The sequence below is a fragment of the Marmota monax genome, unplaced genomic scaffold (assembly GCF_021218885.2).
Source record: "Marmota monax isolate L192 unplaced genomic scaffold, Marmota_monax_Labrador192_F-V1.1 WCK01_AAM20220418_F8-fsc00285, whole genome shotgun sequence".
NCBI lineage: Eukaryota > Metazoa > Chordata > Mammalia > Rodentia > Sciuridae > Marmota > Marmota monax.
Genome location: NW_026695045.1, coordinates 1,084,801 through 1,109,553, shown reverse-complemented (window position 1 = coordinate 1,109,553; position 24,753 = coordinate 1,084,801). Strand labels below are relative to the sequence as shown.

Below are 24,753 nucleotides of genomic sequence, written 5' to 3'. Positions count from 1 at the left end.
TATGTGCACCCTCTGATCAGTCACAGTTTGTGAGCTACATAAATGGCAGTGAATGTGGAATGCCTAAGTGACCAGGACCAGGGACCTGGCCTTATTGGCAACCTGATGCCCAAGAATCCCTTTCCAGTGGAGAATTTGAACCTCTGTGCCGGCACAGAGCTGTTTTCAGAAAGGGCTCCCTGCATAAATCCTTCTGACTGAAACTTGTGTCACTGCTACCATTTAGTAGACCTCTTTTCTTCCCCTCCTCCATTTTTGGGGGGTGGTGCTGGGGATGGAACCCAGGGCCTCATGCTTGATAGGCAAATGCTCTACCAATGAGCTACACCCCAGCCCTGGAGACCTCATTTTCAAGACTGCTTCTGCAACTCTGCTGTCACGAGGCTGGACGGATGGTGCTCAGCTGTACATGGGGACAGGCTTGGGGCAATGGACAAGAAGTGGTGAGGGCTAGCTCAGGACCCCAGTAATTCTAACTGGGGAAGTCTGTGAGATTTTACCTGTTAGCAAAGCTTTGCCTCTATTCCCAACCCCAGTCCTTATAGGACCTGGACTATGCCTTCATGTCTAGGAACACAATGAAAAGACAGGCCTCTTCATGCCTTCACATGGGACCAAACAAGACTCAGCACTTACAGGGTATGAATGCCACAGGGAGAGTTGATAAGTACCACTCACCAGAAAATACAAATCCACAGATTGCCGAATCCAAATACATTTTAACAAATAGCAGAAAATGAAAGGAAAATAGTAGATATAAGTTAGATTGCACACAGCAGGTGAAATTCTCCAATTATTAAAATAGGAATATTTTAATAAGTAACTTGCATAAATCAGGATAATCAAAGCAAAAGAATAATCTTGCAGGTATAACCCAGCTCCCCCAGTCTGCCATTATCACATGAAGCATGAATGAGAGCAGTAGGTCAGTACTGTAGCTAAGCAGAAATCCTAGAGCCTGGGTCTTGCATTTAGCTCCTGTGAAGGTGGCCCCTTACGTTATTTCCCTGTCATTGTACTGTTTAGTCCATGTAAAGGAACTACAGAACAAGAAATACATTTTTAATTTGATAAAAACAATGATATCACTTAAACATGTAATCAGAGCAGCCACTTTCAAGGTGTGTGGGAATGATAAAAGTTCTAGCTTATTTCCTGTACGCATTAAAGCAAAAATTTAAAAATATTAGGTTCCCTTAAGTATCTCACAATTTTGGAATATTTCTAAATCAGACACCTCTGGACACAGATACACTATTTACAAAGAGAAGAATTTACTAAGCAAATTCATATTGTACTATTTTAGGAAAATGTTTCTCAGAACATTTGCAGAGTACCCTCTCGACTAAAAAAAAAAAAAAAATCAACCATCTCTATAAATAATTCTGACTTGGTGATTAAAGCAATATCTCCCCAAGGGGCCTTAGCCTACTCCACACAGCGCTGTCTATGGCCGAGAACTGAAAGAGCTTTTGAAGCGATGATTTGATTTGCAGAGTGCTTTGTCACTCTAACGAGTCTACCCTGCTTGTCAGTGGTGCTTTCTGGGGTAATCAAGACTTATTACCCAGCCCCGTGACTGTGACCCTCACAGTGTTGAGGCAGAAGACACTGTCATGGCTGAGCAGGGGATGAGAACTCATAGTCCCTGGGAAAAGCTTGTAAATTGTCCCCAAATTGCTCTGTGGCCCACTTACACTGAAGTGTGCTTGCCATCCAGAGGCTCCCACACCTCAGACCTGCTTCACAGAGGCTGCAGGGAGAGGCTGGTCCCCCAGGGTTGGGTTAGTAAGTTCATATATAGCCCCTTACCCTTCTTTGCCAATTTCTCCAACCTTCAGGGCTTCAACAAGAGGCTCTTTACCTAGTTTGGTCAAATTCATTTTGGTCTCAAGAGTCATCAGAAAGGACCCATTGTAGGACATTTCCAAGTCGATCCAGAGTCCTGGAGAAATAGTGAAAAAACAGGAGGTTTTATTCCGTCCCCTCAAAAACATGACTTTAAATGACAGTATAAAAACATATTTTCAAGTATCCAAGTCAGCATCACACTAGCAAGAAGAGGGCTATGAGACCACTCTACGATCAATGCGTGGGAGAAAAGAAGGAAATGGTCTGCGTGCTTGGCAAGCAGCCAGCACTGCCCCCATCACGATGGTCAAGTGAACTCAGCGCACACATCAGCACTGGAAGGACCCCATCCTCTGGCTTCTCCTCACAGGAGGAAATGGCTTGATGCAGGCAGAGTCAGATGGGTTGCTGATGGGCTGCTGGTTATAAGGCAGAAGGGAGGGGCAGAGACTTCCCCATGAGCCAGGCTGTCTCCAAGAGACCCAGAAGAGAACACTGTCTTTCCTAAAGTTCCTAGGGTTAGAGTGCAGAAAAACGGGTCAGATTTAATTGGGTACAAAGTATGGGAACAAAAACTTTCCCCCCCATCTTTCTTTTTTTTAATATTTATTTATTTTCTTTTAGAAGTAGTTGGATACAATACCTTTTTTATTTTATTTTTTATTTATTTATTTTTTTTGAGAGAGAGAGAGAGAGAGAGAACTTTTAATATTTTATTTTTTAGTTTTCGGCGGACACAACATCTTTGTTTGTATGTGGTGCTAAGGATCAAACCCGGGCCACATGCATGCCAGGCGAGCGCGCTACTGCTTGAGCCACATCCCCAGCCCCCCTTTATTTATTTATTTATTTGGTGGTACGGGGATTGAACCCAGGGCCTTGTGCATGTGAGGCAAGCACTCTACCAACTGAGCTATATCCCCAGCCCCTATTTTGTTTTTTTTATGTGGTGCTGAGGGTCAAACCCAGGGCCTCGCATGTGCTGGACAAGCAACCTACCACTGAGCCACAACCCCAGCCCTCCCCATCTTTCTTTTTAATTTGTTCTAATTAGTTATACATTTTGACTCATTGTACACAAAAACGGAGCACAATTAACTATAGTTTGTGACAAAAACTTTTTGAACCTCTTTCTTTCTGGAAATTGCCTCATAATGGAAACATAAGGATTACCTTTCAATTCTCACAATTATCCAGGTAAAGTTGGGTAACCACTTTGTTTCTGAGTTTAAAGATCTATTTAAAGATGCTATCACCATAAACCCAAATCTAAGAGGCTTTTAGCTTGTGGATTCCCCTGGAATGGCCATTGACTAGTGTCTGAAATGTAGGCAGGTAAGGCAGGTAAGGTAGGGCACACTCTGATTTTTCAGAATCAGTTGCTCTGTGATACTTCATGAACTTCCAATCAAAATATAATCTTTCAAGTGGGTGTTTAAATGTTAATAAACATTTACAGATTCCCAGACAAATGACAACATCTAAAAGGAAGCAGGAAATTAATCTAAAACCACTGTTCACACACAGCAGCATTTTCAAGCAATTACAGTAAATGACCCCTCCCCTACATGGCCACCCCTCAGACAAAAGCACTACTTAACCCAAGAAGCACTAATGGTGTAATTCCTCACTAAAGGCAGAATAATTTCCATTTTGTGTTCAACAAATTCTCTTTGTCATAATTGAAGGTGATTATTTTCCATGAATGACCTGGTTTAATTAAGTGACATGCAGATCAACTGTGACTATAGCAACACTCACAAAACTGCCCTCTTGCTTACATTAAGCAGCTAAAGAACATTAACTAGATTGCTCTTCAAAATACTGTTACTGGAAATAAAGGGCACATCTGCTTCAATAAAGATACTCACTCATTAGTCACTTCCAATAGAAAGGGGAGTAGGGCAAAAAGGCTAGTGTTAATCTAAACTCAATAGAAAAAGAATATCAAAAATGAAGATATTCATTATTGTATAATATCTCTGTCTCTTTTAAACTTGAGAATTAACAGATTCAAACTACCTGTTATATTCAAACATAACCACTTTTAGAAATCCTATTCAGGCTTCTGATAAATACTAACAGCATGAATTGCCTTTGAAAGTTGTCACATTAAAGTGACCAGAGTTTTAAAAAATTTTTAATTTAAAAAAAAATTTTCCAAAATGGAAGGCTTTTGTTTGTCTGTGCTTAACATGAGGGATATGGACACAGGCTCAATAAATTGCTGGCTCAGGCCCCAGGCACTGGAATATGAGCTGGGTCCCCTGGGGTGTGATCCAGCCCCACTGCCAAGAGCTGAAGCAGATAAGGCCCAGGGAACACCATGGAGCCCAGCCACATGGACTAGGGCTTGGGTTTCATGACCTCTATGCATCAGTTTCCTCAACCACAGAGGGAGACCACATTGCCTCTTCAGGGGAGGGCTGTGGACAGCAGCTCCTGGCACCTCCTGGCTTCCCTTTCTCTACTATGGCCAGCCCACTCTTACTGCTTGCTCTGGCCTCGCCTACTGCTGCTCCCAGGAAAGAGGCTGCACTGGGCAACCAGAGATCTGACATTGCAGGACATGGCCTGGACATCTGACCAATCCTGTGAAAGAGAAGGATTTGGGTTTTATAGTGCTGGATATGTCTCAGGAGGCCTTCAATCCTGGCACCCAGTGAAAATAGATAAGAATGAATTGAGGAAAGGTAGCGGAGCACAACAGACACTAGTATGGCAATATGTAAATCAATGGATGTGTAACTGATGTGATTCTGCAATCTGTGTATGGGGTGAAGGTGGGAGTTCATAACCCACTTGAATCAAAGTGTGGAATATGATATGTCAAGAAATTTGTAATGTTTTGAACAACCAACAATAAAAAATTAAAAAAAAAAAAGAATGAATTGAGAATATTTAAAAGTAGATGTGAACAGCAAATAAATATTTCAACAAATTAATATGATGTGCCTGCAATGAAATGAGGATAAGGAAACTATTTTAGCATTAGAGGGCAAATGACAATGACTGAGCAGGCTACAAGTGCCTGGAGGACCGGGAAGCACTTAAGACTTTCGCAACTCTGAGTCCAGACAAACTAGCCAGGAAGCCCGAGCCTTGCAAGACTGAAAGAAGAAATGAGGTTACCAGGAAGGCTGTCTCCCCTGGGGGATGTATAAATGTAGCCACAGTGTGAAGACGGGGACATACACTGCTCCAAGAGACAATCTTAACTTGATGCAGCTACTCTGGATGAATGCAGTTACAGGTCTTTCTCATTTGTGCTCTTGACAGATGTTAAGACTCTGCAGTGAGGTGTTCCATTTAAAATGCTGCTTTCTCTAATCACCTGCTCTGGGGAGTGCTCAGGACAAAAGCCAAAGTTGAAGAGCAGGACAAATTTTGATGCTTTAAGCAGAAGTTAGAGTTGGCCCTAAAAGATACTCAGGAAAGGGGGCTAAAGGGTGCTCATGAGAGGCCCTCAGGAGATGGTGAGTCCCGATTATCAGTGAGCCCCTATAAAGTTGGCACTTTGTTTGGCAACATATGACACACAACTGACAGTGAATGACAAGCTTTAGTCAATCTTCCTGTGAGGATCTGCCAAGTTGTTCCACTCTCTAGCTTCATGGGGGTAGGAGCAGTCACCACCACCAGGACCACTGCTCAGAGGGACTGCAGCAGAAACAATAGCTCATTCCACCCAAAGTGCTTACAAAGTTCTTACTGCAGGACTTTAAAGCTAAAAATACAGGGGTGGACCCTGCCCTTAGGAAATACATACTTGATCAAGAATAAAGATGGGGGAGCTGGGATTGTGGCTCAGCGGTAGAGTGCTCACCTAGCACGTGCAAGGACCTGGGTTCGATCCTCAGCACCACATAAAAATAAAATAAAGATATTGTGTCCAACTACAACTAAAAAATAAATATTAAAAAAAAAAAGAATAAAGATGGGGTTGGCCACCTGGTGCAGCTCAGATCACGGTTCCCAAGAGACAATAAGCATGCCTGGTTGCATATCCCCAGAGACAAGAAGAGCCACAAGCGGAACAGACATTCTTCTGCTCTCTCTGGGGGTTTCTAGTGAACAAATCCCATGGCCTCAGTAACTCTCCTACCATGGCCATGTAAATGTGGTAGTCTTACACAACTGACAGTGAATGACAGCTCCCTGTCTTACTGCTACTGAAGGCCTTGACTGTTCTCTCAGGGACAGGCTTAACGGGACACCTGCTACTGGGAAGATGGTAAACGAACCTGCAGCCTCGCTCCCCTTAGCTGGGCCTCATGTTCACTGTTCCACCGTTCCTCCGGTTCCCTCGCTGAAAGTCAATATTTAACATTTAAAGAACAAAACTCCTTAAAATGGAATATCGAATCATATATTATCACTACCAGATGCTGGAGTTTCTAAGCTCTTAGAATGTACATGATATTCTGTTCTAACAGACCTCAGAAAACTTAGCAATCCCTTAAACTTGGTCAAAAAAATATTTTTTAGTTGTCAATGGACCTTTCATGGAAGTGCCTTTCACGAGTTAACTCACATAACTCTCAAGATAAACTGTGAGCTGGGTGCTGTGAGGGTTCCCATTTGAGCACTGAGGAAGTGAAGAGGTTCAGAAACCTGCCTAAGAAATGGAGCTGTGAACCAAGCAGTCTCACCCGAGTTGGCACTGGGAGCCACACTGTGTGTTGCCTAAGAAGTGCCTCCTCCTGGCTCTGGCCTAAATATCCCTTCCAAGCCACGTGCTGCCAACAAGCAAGCACAAGTTAGGAAAATATTTTTCAAAAGGGCAGGAGCAGATTCTACTGGAGATGCCTCTCCTTGGAGCTACGGAAGCCTCCTTTGCCTGGATTACATTTCCCTGGAAGGTTGAGCTCTGTTTTTCAGGGTCAGTTCTAGCAAATCATCCCAGATTTTAATCCCTAAAAGGAAAGGTTCCCACCTAGAGCAATGGAATCCAACACACGACACAGTGACGAGCCACTTAATGACCTCTGGTCACTGATGAATCCCATAAGATTGTCACCTAGTGATGTCACAGTTTCTTAGCTTGTATAAGCACTCTATGGTGTCCGCACAACCTGGAAATCAACTAATGTTCTTGAATGTATCCCCATCGTTAAGTTGGGTGTGGCTGTATTTCTTTCATGCTCATTAATCTTTTACCATCATACATGCATCCTTTGCAGATGTGGAAAAACCTAATTTGATCAAACTTAACCCTATGAGCTTTATGACTTTTTTGTTCCTTTCTCTGGTCACATTTTTCTCTCTTGTTATACAAGGAGGCAGATCTCTAAAACTGGCCCTGAAAGGAGTTAAATAAACCTCTCATGGATTAAAAACCAGCAATGCCTTGATCTGCACAGTAAAATGTCTTACCCTGGCTCTTGCTCCTGAGGAACAGGAAAGAAGCTCAAGACTCACTGGAATTATCCTCAAAGGCTGACCACAGCTGCCCCATGAGGATGCAGAGTTCAAAGCCACAGGGATACTTCTTAGATGCTGCAAAGCCCCCTGTGGTCCTGCACCCCTCTCCTTGGAAATTTCTATTAATTCAGCAAAGGACAGGGCTGAGATAAGAGATTGCTAAGGCATCAGAAAATAGAGCACATGTATTATTTACTTTTTTAAAGCATGACTCTCAGGAGGTTTGTGTAAGCTAATCATTTCCCAGTTTGTTACCAGTCAGTTCCTAAAGAGGCAAAGAGCAAAGGGCACCTGAGTCAGAGGAAAGGAAGGTAGCTCCTACACACTGAAGAGGTGAAGATTCCAGCTATGTAACCAACACATCAAAAGCAATTTTAAAATTGTGCATGGGATTAAAAAAACTATAGCCAAATCATCTGCAAAGAATCCAAATCTCCTCAAATTTCACTTTTAGCTGACCAGAAATGACCAAACCCAGGAGCACAAAGATTCATCAAGGTATAGACATACTGAGGGGTTACAGGCAATCTCAACATACAGATGGACTTCTGGGTTTGCAAACGCTTTGATCTTTCTCTGCAATCAATGTGATGCTAAAAACATGGAAATATGGGCTCCCTTTCAGTTGAAATATTGCTAGAGAGATATGCAGGGCTGCTACCTATAGTGACAGAAAGATCTCTTCATATTTACATCAAATGTACACAACAGCAGAAAAATGATTTCCTTATATACAATACAAGAACCATCTGACACAGCCATACAGAGACAAAAACAGCTTCTATAGTTTAAAAATTCTACAAAACATTTACTTCAAAATAAATATCTCTCTCTTGAAAAGCTGTAATTATTTTTTTTCCTAAACTTGTTTCTGAGCCATTTTAAGAATAATGTAACGATGCTTTAAGTGGAAAGAGGCTCACTGGCAAGGGATGCTACAGTAAAGAAACCCATAAGACTTTCCCCTGCATGCTGATGCCTATCTGGCTAACTCCTCTTTCTTACTTAACTCCTGCATACTAAAATTTCCCTAAATCCTCTTACTTATTTTTTATCTTTCAAAAAAAATTTGATCTTTATATATATATATATATATATATATATATATATATATATATATATGAGACAGTGGAATGTATTTTAACATATTATTCATACATGGAGTATATCTAATTAGGATCCCATACTCATGGCTGAATATGATGTGGAATTTCATTGTGGTATATTCATATAGAACATAGGAAAGTTATGTCCAATCATTCTACTGCCCTTCCTATTTCCATCCCCCCGTCCATTCCCTTCATTCTTCTTTATCTAATCCACTTAACTTCTATCCCCTACCCCCCTATTGTGTGTTACCTTCTGAATATCAGAGAAAACATCTGGCCTTTGGGTTTTTGGGATTGCCTTATTTCACTTAGCATGATAGTCTCCAAATCCATCCATTTACTGGCAAAAGTCAGAGTCATTCTTTTTTGATGACTGAGTATTATTTCATTATGTATATATAACACATTTTCTTTATCCATTCATCTGTTTAAATGCATCTAGGTTGGTTCCATAGTTTAGCTATTGTGAACTGAGCTGCTATAAACATTGGTGTCACTGCTTTACTGCTGTAGGATGATTTTAAGTCCTTTGGGTATATACTGAGGAGAGGGATAACTGGGTCAAATGACGGTTCCACTTCAAGTTTCCAGATCCTTTTAAAACCACATGACACAAATATCTTTGTTGTTGTTATAGTATTGGGGATTGAATACAGGGATGCTCTACCACTAAACTACATCCCTACCCATTCTTTTTCCCCCTTGAGACAAGGTCTCATGAAGTTGTCCAGATTGGGCTTAAACTTGGAATACTCCTGCCTCAGAGTCTTCAGTAGCTGGGATTACAGATGTGTACTACCATGCCAGGCTCGACATATAAACCATTATCCTCATAAATCTATTTAAATTCTCTGTATTCAAATCAAACTTTTCCCTCCATCTACAAAAGTAGCATAAATGCCGTATCAGTAGCACATTTAAAAAATCAGTTCTGGGGATGGGGCTGTGGCTCAGCAGTACAGTGCTTGCCTAGCACGTGCAAGGCCCTGGGTTCGATCCTCAGCACTACATAAAAATAAATAAATAAAATAAGGGCATTGTGTCCAACTACAATGAAAAAAATTAAAAAAAAAATCAATCTGATGTGAGAGTTTGAGGCATCAGGATTATAAGTTCGAGGCCAGCCTGGGTAACTTAGTAAGACCTTATCCCAAAATAAAAATAAAAAGGGTTGGGGTATAGCTCAGTGGTAGAGTACACATGGCTTTAATCCCCAATATCACTTAAAGATCAATTCCATGGGCTTTTTGCCCAGCAGTGAGCCTTCCTCTCACATTATTATATTTGAATTTATGTTGCTGTCTTGCACTTACTCAGTACCTACTAGGAGTATAAGGAACATAAAGAGATAAAACACAAAGGTCAAAAAATTTACAACCTAGGAGCTGGGGTGGGAAGGAAGTGATGTGAACAAAGGCAGCTTCTGGCAGGGAGCCAGGGCTGGGGCAGATGCCCACAAGCCTCTAAGAGAAGAGTGGGTCTGAGTCAGCCCACTGCCTCACACAGCAAGGGCTACAGCCCGCACAGGAGCCCAGGCCCTATCAACTGACAGGAGGGCATCTTTGAGCTGAAGGTTGTAACAATCCAAGAAACTGGCAGGACTTGTTTAGGGAGCCTGGATATATTCCCCATTTGTATAAGACAGTGACTGTTAAGAACAAAAGACATTCAATATGAAATAGGATGGTTCAAAAGATTCCAGCTCCCTCCAAATACAAAGTCTTGGGATTGAATCTGCAGCAATGGAAACATCTGGATGCTAATATAAATGATCAATTCCCATCTAAATAGTCAAGAGTTACCTTGATGATCAACATAAGGCTTGAAGGCCTGAAGGATTTTTGGCACAGCCATCCCCATGTCAAGTTCTGTCAGAGTTAGCTCATTCATAAAGTAGGGGAGCTAGAGAAAAGAAATAAACAATAAATGAGTTAGGAAATGCTTAAAGTAAGTCAGAGTTCAACACACTCTTGGAGGGTATGGTCGTCCAGGTTTGGGAGACACATCACTTACTTAACCAAATATAATTGTGCACACACAATATACCACAGACAGAACCATGAACAAGGAGGCCAGTTCCTTGCTCTAGGGAGGTTTACACTGGGGAAGTACAAACCTGGGGAGGTAGAGACAGATAAATTGGTAGACAAATAATATAATCTTGTAAAGCAGGTAATAGGACACAGGAAGTGTGGTGCTCTCGGTCAAGGGTGGCTCTCTTGGCTACAGAATCAGGGAAGGCTTCTCTGAGAAGTAACATTTGACCAGAGACCTGCCTGTGGAGTCAGAGCCAGCCACACTGGCGAGATTAGAAGGCCCAGAGTTGGTGAAGCCTGGGATGTGGAGCTCTCTTAGCTGACTAGTGCTTAGTGTCCAGTAGGAAATCACTACATTTCTGATAGGAAAACTCACCATTAAAACCCTTGTAAGAAATCACATCTCCTTGGCCTTGTGCTGGATATTTTCTGTTTGTCCCTTACAGCCATACCCACCCCCTAGGCTGAGAGGCTGGTCTGTGCAAACTGCATCCCTGGTCATCTTGCCCCTTGGCTTCTGACTGTACCTGGTCATGGGATACACCACTGGATAGGGAAGAGCGTAGTCAAGCACTTGTCCTCTCCCTCCACTGAAGGTCACAGCTCCTGTGACAGAGGAAGCCCTTTCCACAAGCTACCCTGCCCAATTTCTGATAATTGATTTCTGTTCCCTGCCTTGCCCTTCAGGAAGGGTCGCAGCTCCCCACTTGTGCTGGCCCAGGAAGACCAAGAAAGATGAGTGGGTCTGAAACCAAGCCCACTGTCTAACACCCTGGCAGGAGCTAAATCCACACAGAAGCTCAGGCCTCAACAACTGCATGAGGGCATCTTTGGGCTGGAGGAGGCCCTATAACATCCAAGAGACCAGAAGGAGCAGTGACTCCATGACCCCTCCAGTCACTCATCTGAGCATGCCATCTGGTTCCTGCTGGGCCCCGACTAAAACACACCTCCTAATCTATTAGCAGGAATTTATTCTAGAAGAAATATCATAATAGCACTGGTATCATACTCAGAAATTCCAACATGATCTCAAGATTATACAGCTAATTCATTTGTATTTTCTCCATCTGGATTTTTGTATATGGTTTTTGTTTTGTGGTACAGGGAATTGAACTACTACTACTGCTACTACTATTAGTACTACTACCAGCACCACTACTACTGTGCTACATCCCAGTCCTTCTTATTGTTTTTATTATTACTATTATTGTGTGTGTGTGTGTGTGTGTGTGTGTGTGTGTTGCTGGGGATCAAACCCAGGGCCTAGTGCATGCAAGGCAAGCACTCTACCAACTGAGCTATATGCCCAGCCCTATTTTTTAAATTTTGAACAGGATCTCACTTAGTTGCCCAGGCTGGCTTCGAACTTATGATCCTCCTGTCTCAGCCTCCTGAGTAGCTGGGATTATAGGCGTGTGCCACCATGCCTGGCTATGTATGTATTTTTTAGAATTTCATGTTATCCATTCTTTTTGTGTAAGGTATAAATTAGGGATCCAATTTAATTTTTTCCCTAAATGACTGGTCAGCAATCTCAACCTATTTACTGAACAATCAATACCTTCCTTACTAACCTGTACTACCACCTTTAAATACTAGATTCCCAACACCCTGGAATTCTGTATTGGACTTTCTTTTTTCTGCCACTATCAAACTTATTATTTTAGCTTTATAATACATTAATTTTTTTTCTTTTTATTTTGGTACTGGGGATTAAATCCAGGGGCACTTTACCACTGAGTCACATCCCAGCCCTTTTATTTAATTCTGGGATAGGATCTCATTGAATTGCCAAGCCTGGCCTCAAACTTGTGATCTTCCTGCCTTAGCCCCCTGAGACTCTAGGATTGCAGGTGTGCACTACTGCACCCAACTGTAACACAATTTTAAATCTGGAAAGTCTGATTCCTTTTCATTTCCTCCCAGAATTTTTTGAGTTATGAGCATTTTACCAGTTGAACACTGGAATAATTTTGAAAATTTAAAATAAAAATCAAGATTTTAAAAATTTAAAAATAAACAATGTTTCCCACGAAATGAGGTAGCATCTAGTCAGGCAGAGACTTAATACCTAACTTGGCTGGGCCTCTTCAGCTGATTCTATGCAGAAAAGCATAAACTTGCAGGATTCATGAGGAGAACTGCACCTCTGATCTTTCCCGGGGGTGGAGGGGTTAGGTTACAGAGATTCTGATGTCTTCAATGAGCAAAATGTGAGTAGAGGCAGCATTCATGCGTGCATTTTTGCATTTGTGGTTACTGCATTTGGAAACCTTTCTCCAAAGAATAGGTGCTGCAAGTGGGGCTGACCCCTATCAACCCGCAAAAATGTACGTGGCCAAGGAAATAATCAAAATCTCACACACTTACACAGTGATTTTTGTTATTGTCATTCCAAGTCCCAGCACTTTAGAAGCCTGCCAGGTTAGACAGACTTCCTGGGGCTAGCTGAGGAACAGGCCACCTCCATCAGTGTTTCTATGGGAACATAAGTCTGACAATGAGCCACACTAGGAATGTAACTATCTTCCTTTTTCTGTGCCACACCTCCCTCCACTATACCATCCTGTACCCTACAGTCCCTGAAAAGACAAAGGAAGGACCTGGGACAAGCCCTGAGACAAAGGAGGGGCCTCAAGGCACTGAGGGCTGAGGAGGTGGCAAGGGGTGGATGAAGCTTTACCTATCAGTAAGCACAATGGGGACTGCCATCAGCAGAGCCTTTCTTCCTACTTATTCACTTGTTTACCCAACCTCAAGAATCTAGAATATCTCTAACCACCCTTCCTCACACCCCTCCTCTATCCAGCTTTCTACCCTAGAACAGCCTCCTTCCTATGTTGCAGGACAAGGCAAGAGAAGATCAGTCGGTCTGTGCTGTTCACCCAGAAACCTTTCTTCTCACCCAATGGGCCCCGTGGTGAGACAGGAACCCACAGGCATGCTCCTGACCCTATGGAATAAACTCACTGGGATAGAGCAGTCAGATGTATGGGCAATGCTCAGGTCGGTAGGTGATAAGTCAGAAACTGTGTGCAATGACAGAGCATTCACTCACACAGGCAGAGCCCCTGAGGGCCCCAAGGCTGTATTCAAGCAGCAACCAAGGCCCAGAGTGCATTTGCTACTGGGGCAGAAACCCAGCTTATTTGAAACCCATCCTGGGGCACCAGATACACATACAAGGCTGCTCTGTTACCGCATGACTTATTGTCATGTGTAAGGGTGACAATCTAAGATTCCAGGATAAGGCCAGCAGAGTTCTCCAAATGTCAAGTCGTCAAGGGAAACCAGGAGGTGGGAGGTCTATGTCACAGAGAACTCAGGCTCCTCTAGGCACTCTTCTGTTCCCCTTCTGGTTCTTGACTAGATGTTTAAGCAGAACCCACTCACTACTAGGTTTAAGAGTTAGCACCCTCCAGAGGTATGGGCTAGTTGGCAGTAATGAGTTCTTCTGGCAAATGGTGATGTCAGGTGCAGAATTTGGTACCTTTCTTCTGCCTTTCTGATCATTCCTATGCCTGGGTCTCCTCTGGTGATCAGGGCACTTCACTATGCAGCAGCTCAGGTAGGGGATGAGGGTGTGGCTATCAATGGAGGGGATACAGACCCCCACTCTGAATTCTCACACTGCTAGATCTAGATCACCCTTCTCTATTCTAACCTTTTAGTACGTCTGACCTCTAAAAGTAAAAAGGAAGTTGGTTGTGAACTGCAAAAGCCTATCTGACCAGCAAAAAGAGAAAATGAAAATAGAAAACTTTCCCTAACTTACTCTGGTGTGAGTCTACCATGGGGACAGTGGCACCATAAACTTCAGGCTCTGGGGAGAACAGTGGAACAAGCCTCTCAATCGGTCTGGACTATGCATAAGGAGAGCAGCTTCTGACTGGAGCTCAAACAAACCCTGCTTGCTTTTTCACATTGCTAGGAATCAGAGCCCTCAGAGAAGAACCCCAGACAGAAAAATCACAGGGGCAGCTCTGACCGTGTGCCTTGACATGGGATTCTAGCCTCTGTCATTTCTAAGGTGTTAAAGAGGCTGAGTGGGCTCTAAGTTGGCTGTTGGTGTCTCATAATCCAACGCAGAGGGTCATAGCTGCTTGGGTGGGACTGGCTAGCAAAAGTAGAGTCAACCCTCAACCTGCCTCAAGAACACACTGGCAGATACTTGTTGAAGAACACTCCCAAAGCCCTGCCCCAAATTCTGTCTGGAAATTTGCTCCTTTTCTTTACTGGGGTCAGAAAAAGGAATATGCTGGCTTATAGATGGCAACAGAACTTAGCAGAACTCAACCAAGACAGACAAGGCTCTGCTCTTCACCTGGGGGAATGCCTGATACCAAACAGAAGCTCCCCATGCCCACATTTTCCTTCGAATCTACCTTAGCCCACAGCTTCTTAACCTGAAGTTCTTAAACTCTCTGAAACTGTGGGCAAAATTCTGTGCCAGTGTACATTTCTCCATAGGTTTCTGCTTCTCAAAGATATCTATGATCTAAAAGAAAAAAAAAAATAGAGCCACTAATACAAGCTACAGGCTGTGAAGACTTGGAGACCAATGTTACTCTCTTCCTGGTTGGGTCTTCATCAGGTCAAAGATATACTTTTAAAGAACCTCCAGAAGGCCTCGGTTGGCACATGTATCCTTTAATGACTGTCATGAGGAATACTTTTGCAGTTTAAACTCACTCACAAGAGAGCTGGCTGAGCACCAGGAATGCTTCTTCAGCAGAGAAAGCCCAAAATAAAGTACCATCTGGCCAAAAAGTAAGGTCCATTGCAGACAGATTCTGAGTGAAGCTCCTAACTTTCCCAGCTGTGGGAAGCAGTGTGGCTCAGAAAGGGGTCTTCAATAGTTTGGGATTTCCTCTGAGAGTACTGGACCACTGCGAGGTTCAGACTGGGCTCTGGACAAACAATTTAAATTTGTTTCTTACTCAAACATAACAGAATTACTCAAGACAAATCAGTTTCAGGAGCTCACATTTTCCCCAGTAAATTCTGGACTACCACCTAGAGTGGATAATTATGTGACAACACAAGAAATAAAGTAAACAGGATAGTTCACTCAGTCCCCAGATACACTAAGATCAAGGTCAGTCTGTGATCTGGGTCAGATGTGTTGTTTGAGAACAACTTATTAGCTGATGTGTTAAATGCTTAAAACTAAATTATTTTTCATTCAGGATACAGAGTACAAAATGTCCAGAAATTAAGAAGTGGGAAAAGAGAAGTCTCTTGTGTAAAAAGCAATACCTTTATTTTGCTGAGTTTCATCTGAATTTTCTTAGACACCAGATCCGACCAGTATTTCTCTCCCAAGAAGTCCCAAAATATTCTTCCAAGCAAAGCATTCACCCAGGCTTCCTGTTCTTCCTCCTCAGAGGGTGGAGTCTCTGGCAACTGGCAAAAGTAAAGGGACCAAAATTAGCTGGAAGGCAACTGGAGAGTAAGACAGGTGCTTATTTTCATAAATAAATAAATTCTGAAGTTCCCTCCCTCAGAATCAGAGGACTGCATGAGACATATTTCTTGCCTATAAATGACAAGCCTCACATTAATTGGTGAATAGAAAAGGGAGAAATGAAAGCTGCCATCACAGTGGAAACCGTTTCCTTTCTCCACCAGTCTTCCTGTGAACCAGCTAATATTCCACATAAATAGCTTAGCTGCATTGCCCTGCCTCCCACAGTATCAAGGACATATCTGATCAAATGTTATTTTTTTCCAGCCCAGGCTTGGATGTGTAATTGTCCCTAGCTGGTCCTCATCCAGGCAGTCCTCAGTTCCCCTGTGGCCCGACTCTTAGGTTTGGCCTAATTCTTGCAAGGTCAAAATATTTGGGGGAGGTCCTTCTGAGACACTAAGCCGAGTGGGCCTCTTTCCATGTGATGAAGAGGTGGGGTGAAGGACCATGGGCTGGATGAGAGAGAGCTGCTCTCAGGACAGCTGTTTTCTCCAACCTCAGCCCAGTGAAACCCCCTCATCCTTTCCCCACTCTAAAATCTGTCTGAAATATTTTCTGTGGCTAGTGTGAGCAGAACTGTGTCTCTAGTTTCCTAGGCTAGTCACTATGGACTCTGGCCTGGTAAGGATCAGGAATGGGGAAAAAGGAGGAGAAGGACTGGGGTTAGAGCTCAGTGGTAGAGTATTTGGCCAGCATGGGTGAGGCCCTGGATTCAGTCCCCAGCACCAAAACCCAAACTAAAACAAAGCAAAAAAAGAAGAGAGGAGGATGAGGACGAGGGAGAAGCCGGGAGGAGGAGGAAGCATAAGCACCCATGGAGGGTACAGTGAGGTTTAAGTGGTTGCCAGCAGGTGATGAGTTCAGAATTCAGTAGCTGGCGGCTTCCACACTGCCGTTATTGCTGCTGTCCACTGACCACACACCAGCCCTATGACAGACTCCTCAGGCTGCCTTGTTCACATTCACCCCAGAAGATGGGAACCTTGCATCTATTCAAGGGAGGAGAGGAGTATTATGTTGTGGGGGTGCTGGAGTCGGGTGTGGAGTAGCAGAAGTTAGTGGCCCCCTTTTCCTTGGGCTGAGGTCACTAATTAGACTACAGTCTTAGAGACATGAGCTTTGAAAAGTAAAGATCAAAAGATCTAGAAAAGTAGAAATCTGTGAATCGTTTGCTTTTCCCCTCCTTCTGTGGCTCACATAAGTGCACCCGTCCTGCCACACACCCTGCACACCCACTCCCTTCCCACCTCCGACTCATGCATCTGCATGGCCCGACCTTTGCAGGAAGAGGTAGTTGTGACCCTGTCACAGCTGTGTGCTCAGGCTATGATGCCCATGGATCCAATACCAGCAGGTCTGAATGCCTGTGAGAACCATCAGGGTCTGTGGCATGTACTTCTGAAGCCCAGAGTTCTGAGGGGCTGACCCAGGTGGGCCAGACACAGAGCCTGAGCGTAGGCCACAGAGACAGCTCGGCACTCATCTGTCCATGACTCTTGTCACTCCTGTGTCATCTCTCTCTTTGGGTGGGGGGAGTTGCTCACATATTCAATCACTTGTTACTGAATGTGACATGTTCTAAGAGTCCTTCAAATTCAGGTGTTTTTCAAGGTCCTTCATGAATATTATTAAATCTCACTTTAAACCCTGATTTATAATGAATATGTTGGTCCTTCAATTTAAGAAATGAATCTACCTCACTCTTTAATGTCTGAAAAATTCTATCAGTAATTTTCTAGTACTGTCATGTCTTTGGACATTAACCAAGATGTTTGCTACCACCAGGTCCTGGACAGAAGGGCAGAAGTTTGCACCAGTGACCACTTAGTCATGCCACAAACTGTACGTGTTGTTTGAATATTTTCTTTCTGTCTAAACATCACCACTTCAGTCCGTGGGTATTAGGTGCAGCTTTTCTGAGGTTGCCATCTTCAAGTCCCATCAGATCATCTACACAGACTTCTGAGAAGAGCACTCATCTGAGGACAATGCCCATTCAAGCCATTCAGGTTGAACCAAGCTACTCCCTGCATCAGGCCCTGTACCTCTTATCTAGATTTATAGGTTACCTAAGAGAATGGATTGCCTTTTCCCTTAAAAGAGACACAGTCTACCCTTCATCAGCTTTTCTTTACAATCCTCATTTTCACAGGAAACAGATTTTACATAAAGTAGTAAAAAAACAAAGGCTATTTCACAATGTATGTCCAAACCAATGGCACATGACGTGGTAAAATTTCTGAAATAACTGACAAGTGGGTTTATTTTCCTTTTCAACAGCTCCTATTTCTAATGCAGGCTTCTCTCCATAGTCACACCAGGAACAAAGGAAAACCTGAGAGCAACACAACACCGACAATGCATCAAAGAAGCTTTATGAACAAAATCTGGACTCAACAGGCTGCTAGGAGAACTCATTCCCAATGCTGTCATAAAAATTTAAGAGCTTAGAGAACAAATGCGCATACATTTCCTAATATTGCCGTTTGGCTGCAGGGAGAGATGTGAGGAGAATATTCATTTCACTATTTCCATTTCAACAGTATACATACATTTAGAAGTGGTAGATTCCCAAAGATGGCTGGGGGGAAAAAAAAGTGGCAGGGGGTGGAGTTCACTGGTCCAGAGCTAAAGCAAAGCTATCAAGACTGAGCAGCTCTGCTGTAATGCTTCCTATTACAAATGGCTGAGGTCAGCCTGGCTTTTTTACTTAGTGCCTCTGCTCCTAGTTTGGCCATGCATAGCCGCAGCCTCAAAGCTGTCATGGGGTGTCACGAGTGGCAGCTTGGTCCAGGAGAGGACCCTTCTCCTGATTCATTTGCTTTCTTTCTTGATATAAAAAGAATGCACATTCATTAGGGAATATACTTGCAATCTTACTGCCCAGATATAATTATTTAAAACATCTTTACTATATTTTCTTTCAGTCTTTTTTAATGTGTATAAATACTTTTAAGAATACAAAACTCTTTTTCAAAACAAAATTGGGTCTGGCTATATGGTAATGTTTTTTTTTTTTTCCACAGTTATATTGAGATATAATTCACAGACTATACAATTCATCCATTTAAAGCAAATAATTCAACAGCTTCTGTAGAAAATAGTATGGGAATTCCTTAAAAATTTGCACACACAATTACCATATGATGCAGCAATTCCATTCTGGAATTGATAACTCCATATTTAACTTTTTTGGAAACTACCAAACTATTGTGCACAGTTGTCATCCATTTTACAGTCCCTCCAGCAGCATAAGTGGCTCCAAAATTTCTCCACATCCTCTCTGACACTTATTATCTGTCTTTCTGATTATGCCCATCCTAGTGGGTGTCCAGTGGCATCTACCATGGTTATGATGACTGACCGTGTTGAGTACTGTCTTGTGTGCTTATCAGTTATTCCTAAATCTTTTGAAGAAATGTCTATTCAGATCCTTTGCCTGTATCTTAGTTGCGTTATTTACCTCTTTATTATTAGTTGTAAAGCCCCTGTGTATATTTGGTGTATATTTCATCAGGAAAGCAATTCTCAAACATTTTGATGAAGTCCAATATACCTATTTTTTTCTTTGGTTGTTCCTGTTTTTGGTGTCTTAGCTAAGAAGGTACCTAAATTAGAGTCACAAAGACTTATTCTCCCTCCCGGCCCCCAAACTACTAGGGATTGAGCCAGGGATATTCAGTCCCTGAGCTACATGCCCAACCATTTTAATTTTATTCTGAGACAGGGTTTTACTAAATTGCCAGGCTGACTTTGAACTTGTGATTCTCCTGCCTCAGTCTCCTGAGTTGCTGGGACTGAAGTGTGCATGCTCCACTGTGCCCAGCAGATTTACTTCTTTACTAGAGTTGTGTAGTTTTATCTCTTACGTTGAGGTCTATGGTCCATTGTGAGTCAATTTTTGAGGGAGTGTGAGGTGAACAACTTGGGAAGCTGATGCAGAAGGATCACAAGTACAAGTCTGAGGCCAGCTTCAGCAACTTAGTAAGGCCCTAAGCAACTTAGGAAAACCCTGTCTCAAAAAAAAAAAAAAAAAAAAAAAAAAATCAAAGGGCTGGAAATGTGACTCAGTAGTAAAATACACCAGGTTCAATCCCCAGCACCAAAAAGAGAGAGAGAGAGAGAGAGAGAGAGAGAGAGAGAGAGAGAGAGAGAGAGAGAGAGAGAGACACACACAAAGAAAGGCCATTCTTTCCCCTGTTGATTTGTCTTGGCATTCCTATCTCCTTTATAAATTTTATTTCTTTCTTTTAGTACAGAAAATTGAACCTAGGAATGTTTAACCACTAAGCAATATCCCCAGTCCTTTTTTTATTTTTTGAGACAGGGCCTCACTAAGTTGCTGAGGCTGACTTGAATTTGTGATCCTCCTGCCTCAGCCTCCTAAGCTGTTGGGATTACAAGCATGCACCATCACTCCTGGTTGACTTCATATTTTTTACTTATTATCAACTAACCATTTCCCATTTTCACTTTTGAAGATCTGAAAAGGCTACTCTGACAGAGGAAAAAGAGAAGCCTTGAAAAATTGCTTTGTCCATGATAGGTTTCCTAGCTTCAATTTGAGTCCTATTTGCTCATAGGATTTTAAACTGATAATGCCAAGTAGGTGGTAATAGCTTCTAATCCAGCTCATTGACACTGGCTAATGAGTGCAAAGCAGAACGATGAGAACAGGACTCTATGCTGGGACAGCCTATACTACCTCTAACATTTCCTAAAACCTTCCACTGAAAGAGAACGGAAGTGACTTTGGTGATCTACACTTGTGTTTCCCCACCTGGAGGAGGGCATTTCTTGCCCCTCCACAGTCCTCTCTCCCAGGCAGCCACTCCACGGCACAGGGAACCAACAGTTCCCTGGCCTTGCGCCCCTGAGCAAGTGCAGCTGGCCAATGGAGTGTCACTTCCTGTCATATACACTAGTGGAAAAACCTACCCCACTATCCGACCTTTACACATTTTTAAACAGAGTTTCTTTGTTTCCTGATTTATTATTAAAATCCTCTCCCTCACCAAATAGTGATACTATATAATTCAAATTTTGAGCTTAATAACTCTAATGTTGCTTCAATCTGAAAAATCCCCTGAATTTATTTTTTTAAATTGTTATGGGTAAGAATAACTGCCAATAAAGTGATAGTACTGATTAACATAAATCTAGTTCTATAGTCCCTAATTATCTCTGGGTGTTTTTAACATTGGTTTGGATCCTGAGTATCAGTGAACTAATAATACCCCATTCATCTCCTGGCCAGTGGTCTGACTTGTTTAGCACTGTGCAATATGACAGAAAGGGGGTCAAATATGTGAACATGGCCATGTAACCCCTGAGCCCTCAGGGAAAGACATTCTTTGACTGTGACCCATAAGAGGCAACAGGAGAGTAGGGCGAGGAGAGTGGGGGCAAAGGCCAGAGTTGTGTCCCAAGCCTTGTGTTACCTTGAGCAAACATTGGTGGTGGCCAACACTGAAGATGTGATGGTGCAACTTGGGGAAGTTTCAGTTTCCTTTGTGACTGTGACTCTTTGAGTCCCTTGGCTTGGACTCATGATATCAGAAGCAAAAACAAACCCTAAGAAATAACCTGTCTTTGGCAGGAGGAATGAGCACTAATGGCATCCAGAAGGCTCACATTTGACCAGACTGGAGAAGCTGGGCACTGGTGGGAGCGAACATCAGAGCAATCCTATGAAGGGGAACTCGGCAACATCTAGCCAAACTATGGTATGCATTCGCCTTCTGACCTAGCAGTTCCACTTCTGAGAATTCACACTGAAAACACCCACAGCAGCAAAAACATGAGTTCACCATGTTATTCAGTGAAGCACTGTTTGTAATTGCAAAATATTAGAAATAACCTCTGAGCCCATATTGGAGAGAGGATGAATACACCCACACAAGATAAGAAGTCCTTTGTAGCTGTTTCTAAAGAGGGAGGGGAAAATTTATGAACTGGCAGAATGATTTCCAGAATGTTTTCAAAAGTGAAAACTTATGAAAAAAATTCCATGTCATGTGCTACCCTTTGAGTAAGACAGAAGAAGAAACAAGAACTTCAGAAAGGACAACCAGAGACTAAGGAGACCAGTTCACTCCAGGGGGTGAGTGGGAGTAACATGGAGGGACAGAAAACACAGGACAGGGAAAGAATCTTTTCTGAATATGTCTTTGTACAGATCTGTGTTTTTTTTTTGAATCATGAACAAAAAAAAATATAAAAATCAATAAGGATGGGGGAAAGGCCATCATCTGCTCAAATCACAACATTAATACATCCTCAGGGCTGGGGATGTGGCTCAGTGGTAGAGCATCTGCCCATGTGTACAGGGCTTGGATTTGATCCCTGGCACTGTAAGGAAAAAAAAAAAATCATCATGTCCAACTGACTTGTAAATAAAAGCATGAAAGATTATACAAATAGAACTGTGGGGGGCTGAGGTTGTGACTCAGTGGTTCCGAGAGTGTGCCTAGCATGTGAAGGCACTAGGTTCGATCCTCAGCACCACATAAAAATAAATAAATTAATAAAGGTATTGTGAAGAGCTACAACTAGAAATATATATATTTTTAAAAAAGTAGTATTGTGGGGTTAGGGTTGTGGCTCAGCAGTAGAGTATTCACCTAGCATCTGTGAGGCCCTGGGTTTGATCCTCAGCACCACATATAAATAAATAAAATAAAATAAAGGTATTGTGTCCACCTACAACTAAAAAAAAAATTAGTACTGTGGTCTTATTTGCCAAAAATGATGCACTAATATTTCCTATTCTCAATGCTCTTCCAGGTTTTGTTTCTCCATTGGGAACAGGAGGAACCCATGCCCCTCTCCTTCACTAACAGAGCATGATGGACATGGCCCTTGCTTTCCAAGACAGGTCATAAAAGGCACTTTAGATTCTAATTCTTTCTCGAAGCATGTTTGCCTTGGGAACCCAGTCACTGTGCTAAAGGAAGCCAGGCCACATGGACAGGAAATGAGGTCCCCAACTTTCAGCCCCAGCTGGGTTTAATCAGGTATTAGCATCTATGTGCCCTCCATGGGAGTGAGCCATCCAGAAGTGATCCAGCCCCTAGTCCAGCTTCTCTAGGTGACCCTGCATGAAGCAGACAGAGCTCTCTCATGCTAAGCCATGTCCCAATCACAAATTTTTGAGGAAAATAAATATTACAGCTTGGAGCCACCACTTTTGGGGCTTTTTGTTACATAGCAATAAATAGCTAAACTAACACCTTTACCTGAATCAAGAGCATCTTCACTACCAGACCCCTGAGAGCAAGGACACAGTCCCCACATGCTTCTGGCAAGCCAAGTAGATGTGAGGGCCTTGCACTAAATCTCACACAACCTTCCCCAGAGACAGTGATCCTTGCCTGAACCATTCTGACTCTGGTTTCTTAGCCCATAGCAGCCATCAATCATTAAATTAACTAGGGTGAGCTGGGCACAGTGGTGGTACATGCTTATAATTCCAGAGACTCAGGAGGATCCCAAGTTCAAGGCCAGCCTGGGCAACTCAGTTGAGACATTGTTTAAAAAAGCAGGGGTGGGGGGTGCTGGGGATGTTGCTTTTCAGTGGTAGAGCACTGCTGGGTTCAATCCCCAGTACCCTCTCACCCCCCCTAAAATTAACTAGGTTGAAGGTGGAAGATGGGGACAAGGGCTCAAGGAAAAAACAACTAGGAGAGACCATACGGCAATACCAGCCAACTGAAATGGAAGAAAATACTGCAGAGCTTGCAGTCTGGGTGGCTCAGGTTGAGGGGTCAAGAGCTTTCTGACCTCAGTAGCCCCTGCATGATGACAGTTTAAAGTTTCCGTTTGTTGTACTAACTCTTAAAATTATCAAGAAAAGATGAAACCACCCCTGCCTGCTTGGCTTAAGGGGGTTCAGGAAGTACAATATGGATTTAAATGATTTCCATCTGACTTAGAAGAGGGTGAAAAATACTGTATATTTCAAGGGCTGAGTGCCAGGAGGCTAGAAGGAGGTTTGGACTAGAGACCACACCCTACTCCCAGCAACACTAGGCAGAGGGCTGGGCGGGGACCATGTGGTACAACATGTACATACAGCGTACCCTGAGGAAACAATGCTCTAAAACAGAGTTTGTTTTGCTTTTTAATTTGAGGAAAGCAAGCATTTTATTCAATAATCGTCTCATGTCAGTGTACAGTTCTTCTCCTGATTTTCCTGGGTCTGAAGTGAGTGCACATAGCTGGTGGCCCAGGGAGAAAGGGAATCTGGAGAACCCAGGGAGAACCTGTCAGTGGCAAACAGGACACTTCTAGAAGAGTTAGATCACCTCACTGTAGCCTAGAGGGAGGTTTGCTTTCACTATAGCTGAAAACTTAGGGAGAGGCAGGGGATGGAGGGCAGCAAAGGCCCATGGTCTTTTTGCCTTGACAAGTTCACATGGGTCAGATGGTGACCTCCTCCAAACATAAGGCCTGCTAACGGCACAAGAGTGATCACTACCTGCTCTTTGGTTAAGGACAGAAATTTGAGTGACTGAACAGAAGAAAGAGGCTGCATATTCCACAGGTGGGGACTGTGCCCCCGAGCATGGGGACACAGTGGAGGCAAAAGGCCTCAAGTCCAGCTGGGCTTTAGAGCGACCCACCAATGCAACAGTCACAGCAAGTTGAGGGCCTTGGGTCCCAGGACAGGTTATGCATGCTCCATCATTTAGCAGCTGCAAGTCTAAGCCCCTAACTTCTCTGAGCTTCATTTCTCCATCTATACAATGAAGAGAACACCATCTAGTGTGCTCATGGGAGCAGGGTAATCTTACTCAAGTACCTACCGGAGTCTGGCACGCGGTGGCCTAAGGTATTAATCTTACCTTAAATGATAGTA

The 24,753-nt window shown here is 43.0% G+C and overlaps 1 protein-coding gene across 4 annotated transcripts in view; it reads right to left on the bottom strand.

Annotated features, from left to right (window-relative positions):
• Tex2 (testis expressed 2) overlaps window positions 1-24,753 on the bottom strand; it is a 106,752-nt gene that overhangs the window by 12,457 nt on the left and 69,542 nt on the right. For all 4 annotated transcript variants that reach the window (XM_046427711.2, XM_058573725.1, XM_058573724.1 and 1 more), the window contains exons 6-8: window positions 15,683-15,829; window positions 10,187-10,286; window positions 1,813-1,945 (exon numbers count right to left, since the gene is read on the bottom strand). In XM_046427711.2, the coding sequence (XP_046283667.1) occupies window positions 1,813-1,945; window positions 10,187-10,286; window positions 15,683-15,829 (380 nt within the window). The remainder of the gene's footprint in view (window positions 1-1,812; window positions 1,946-10,186; window positions 10,287-15,682; window positions 15,830-24,753) is intronic.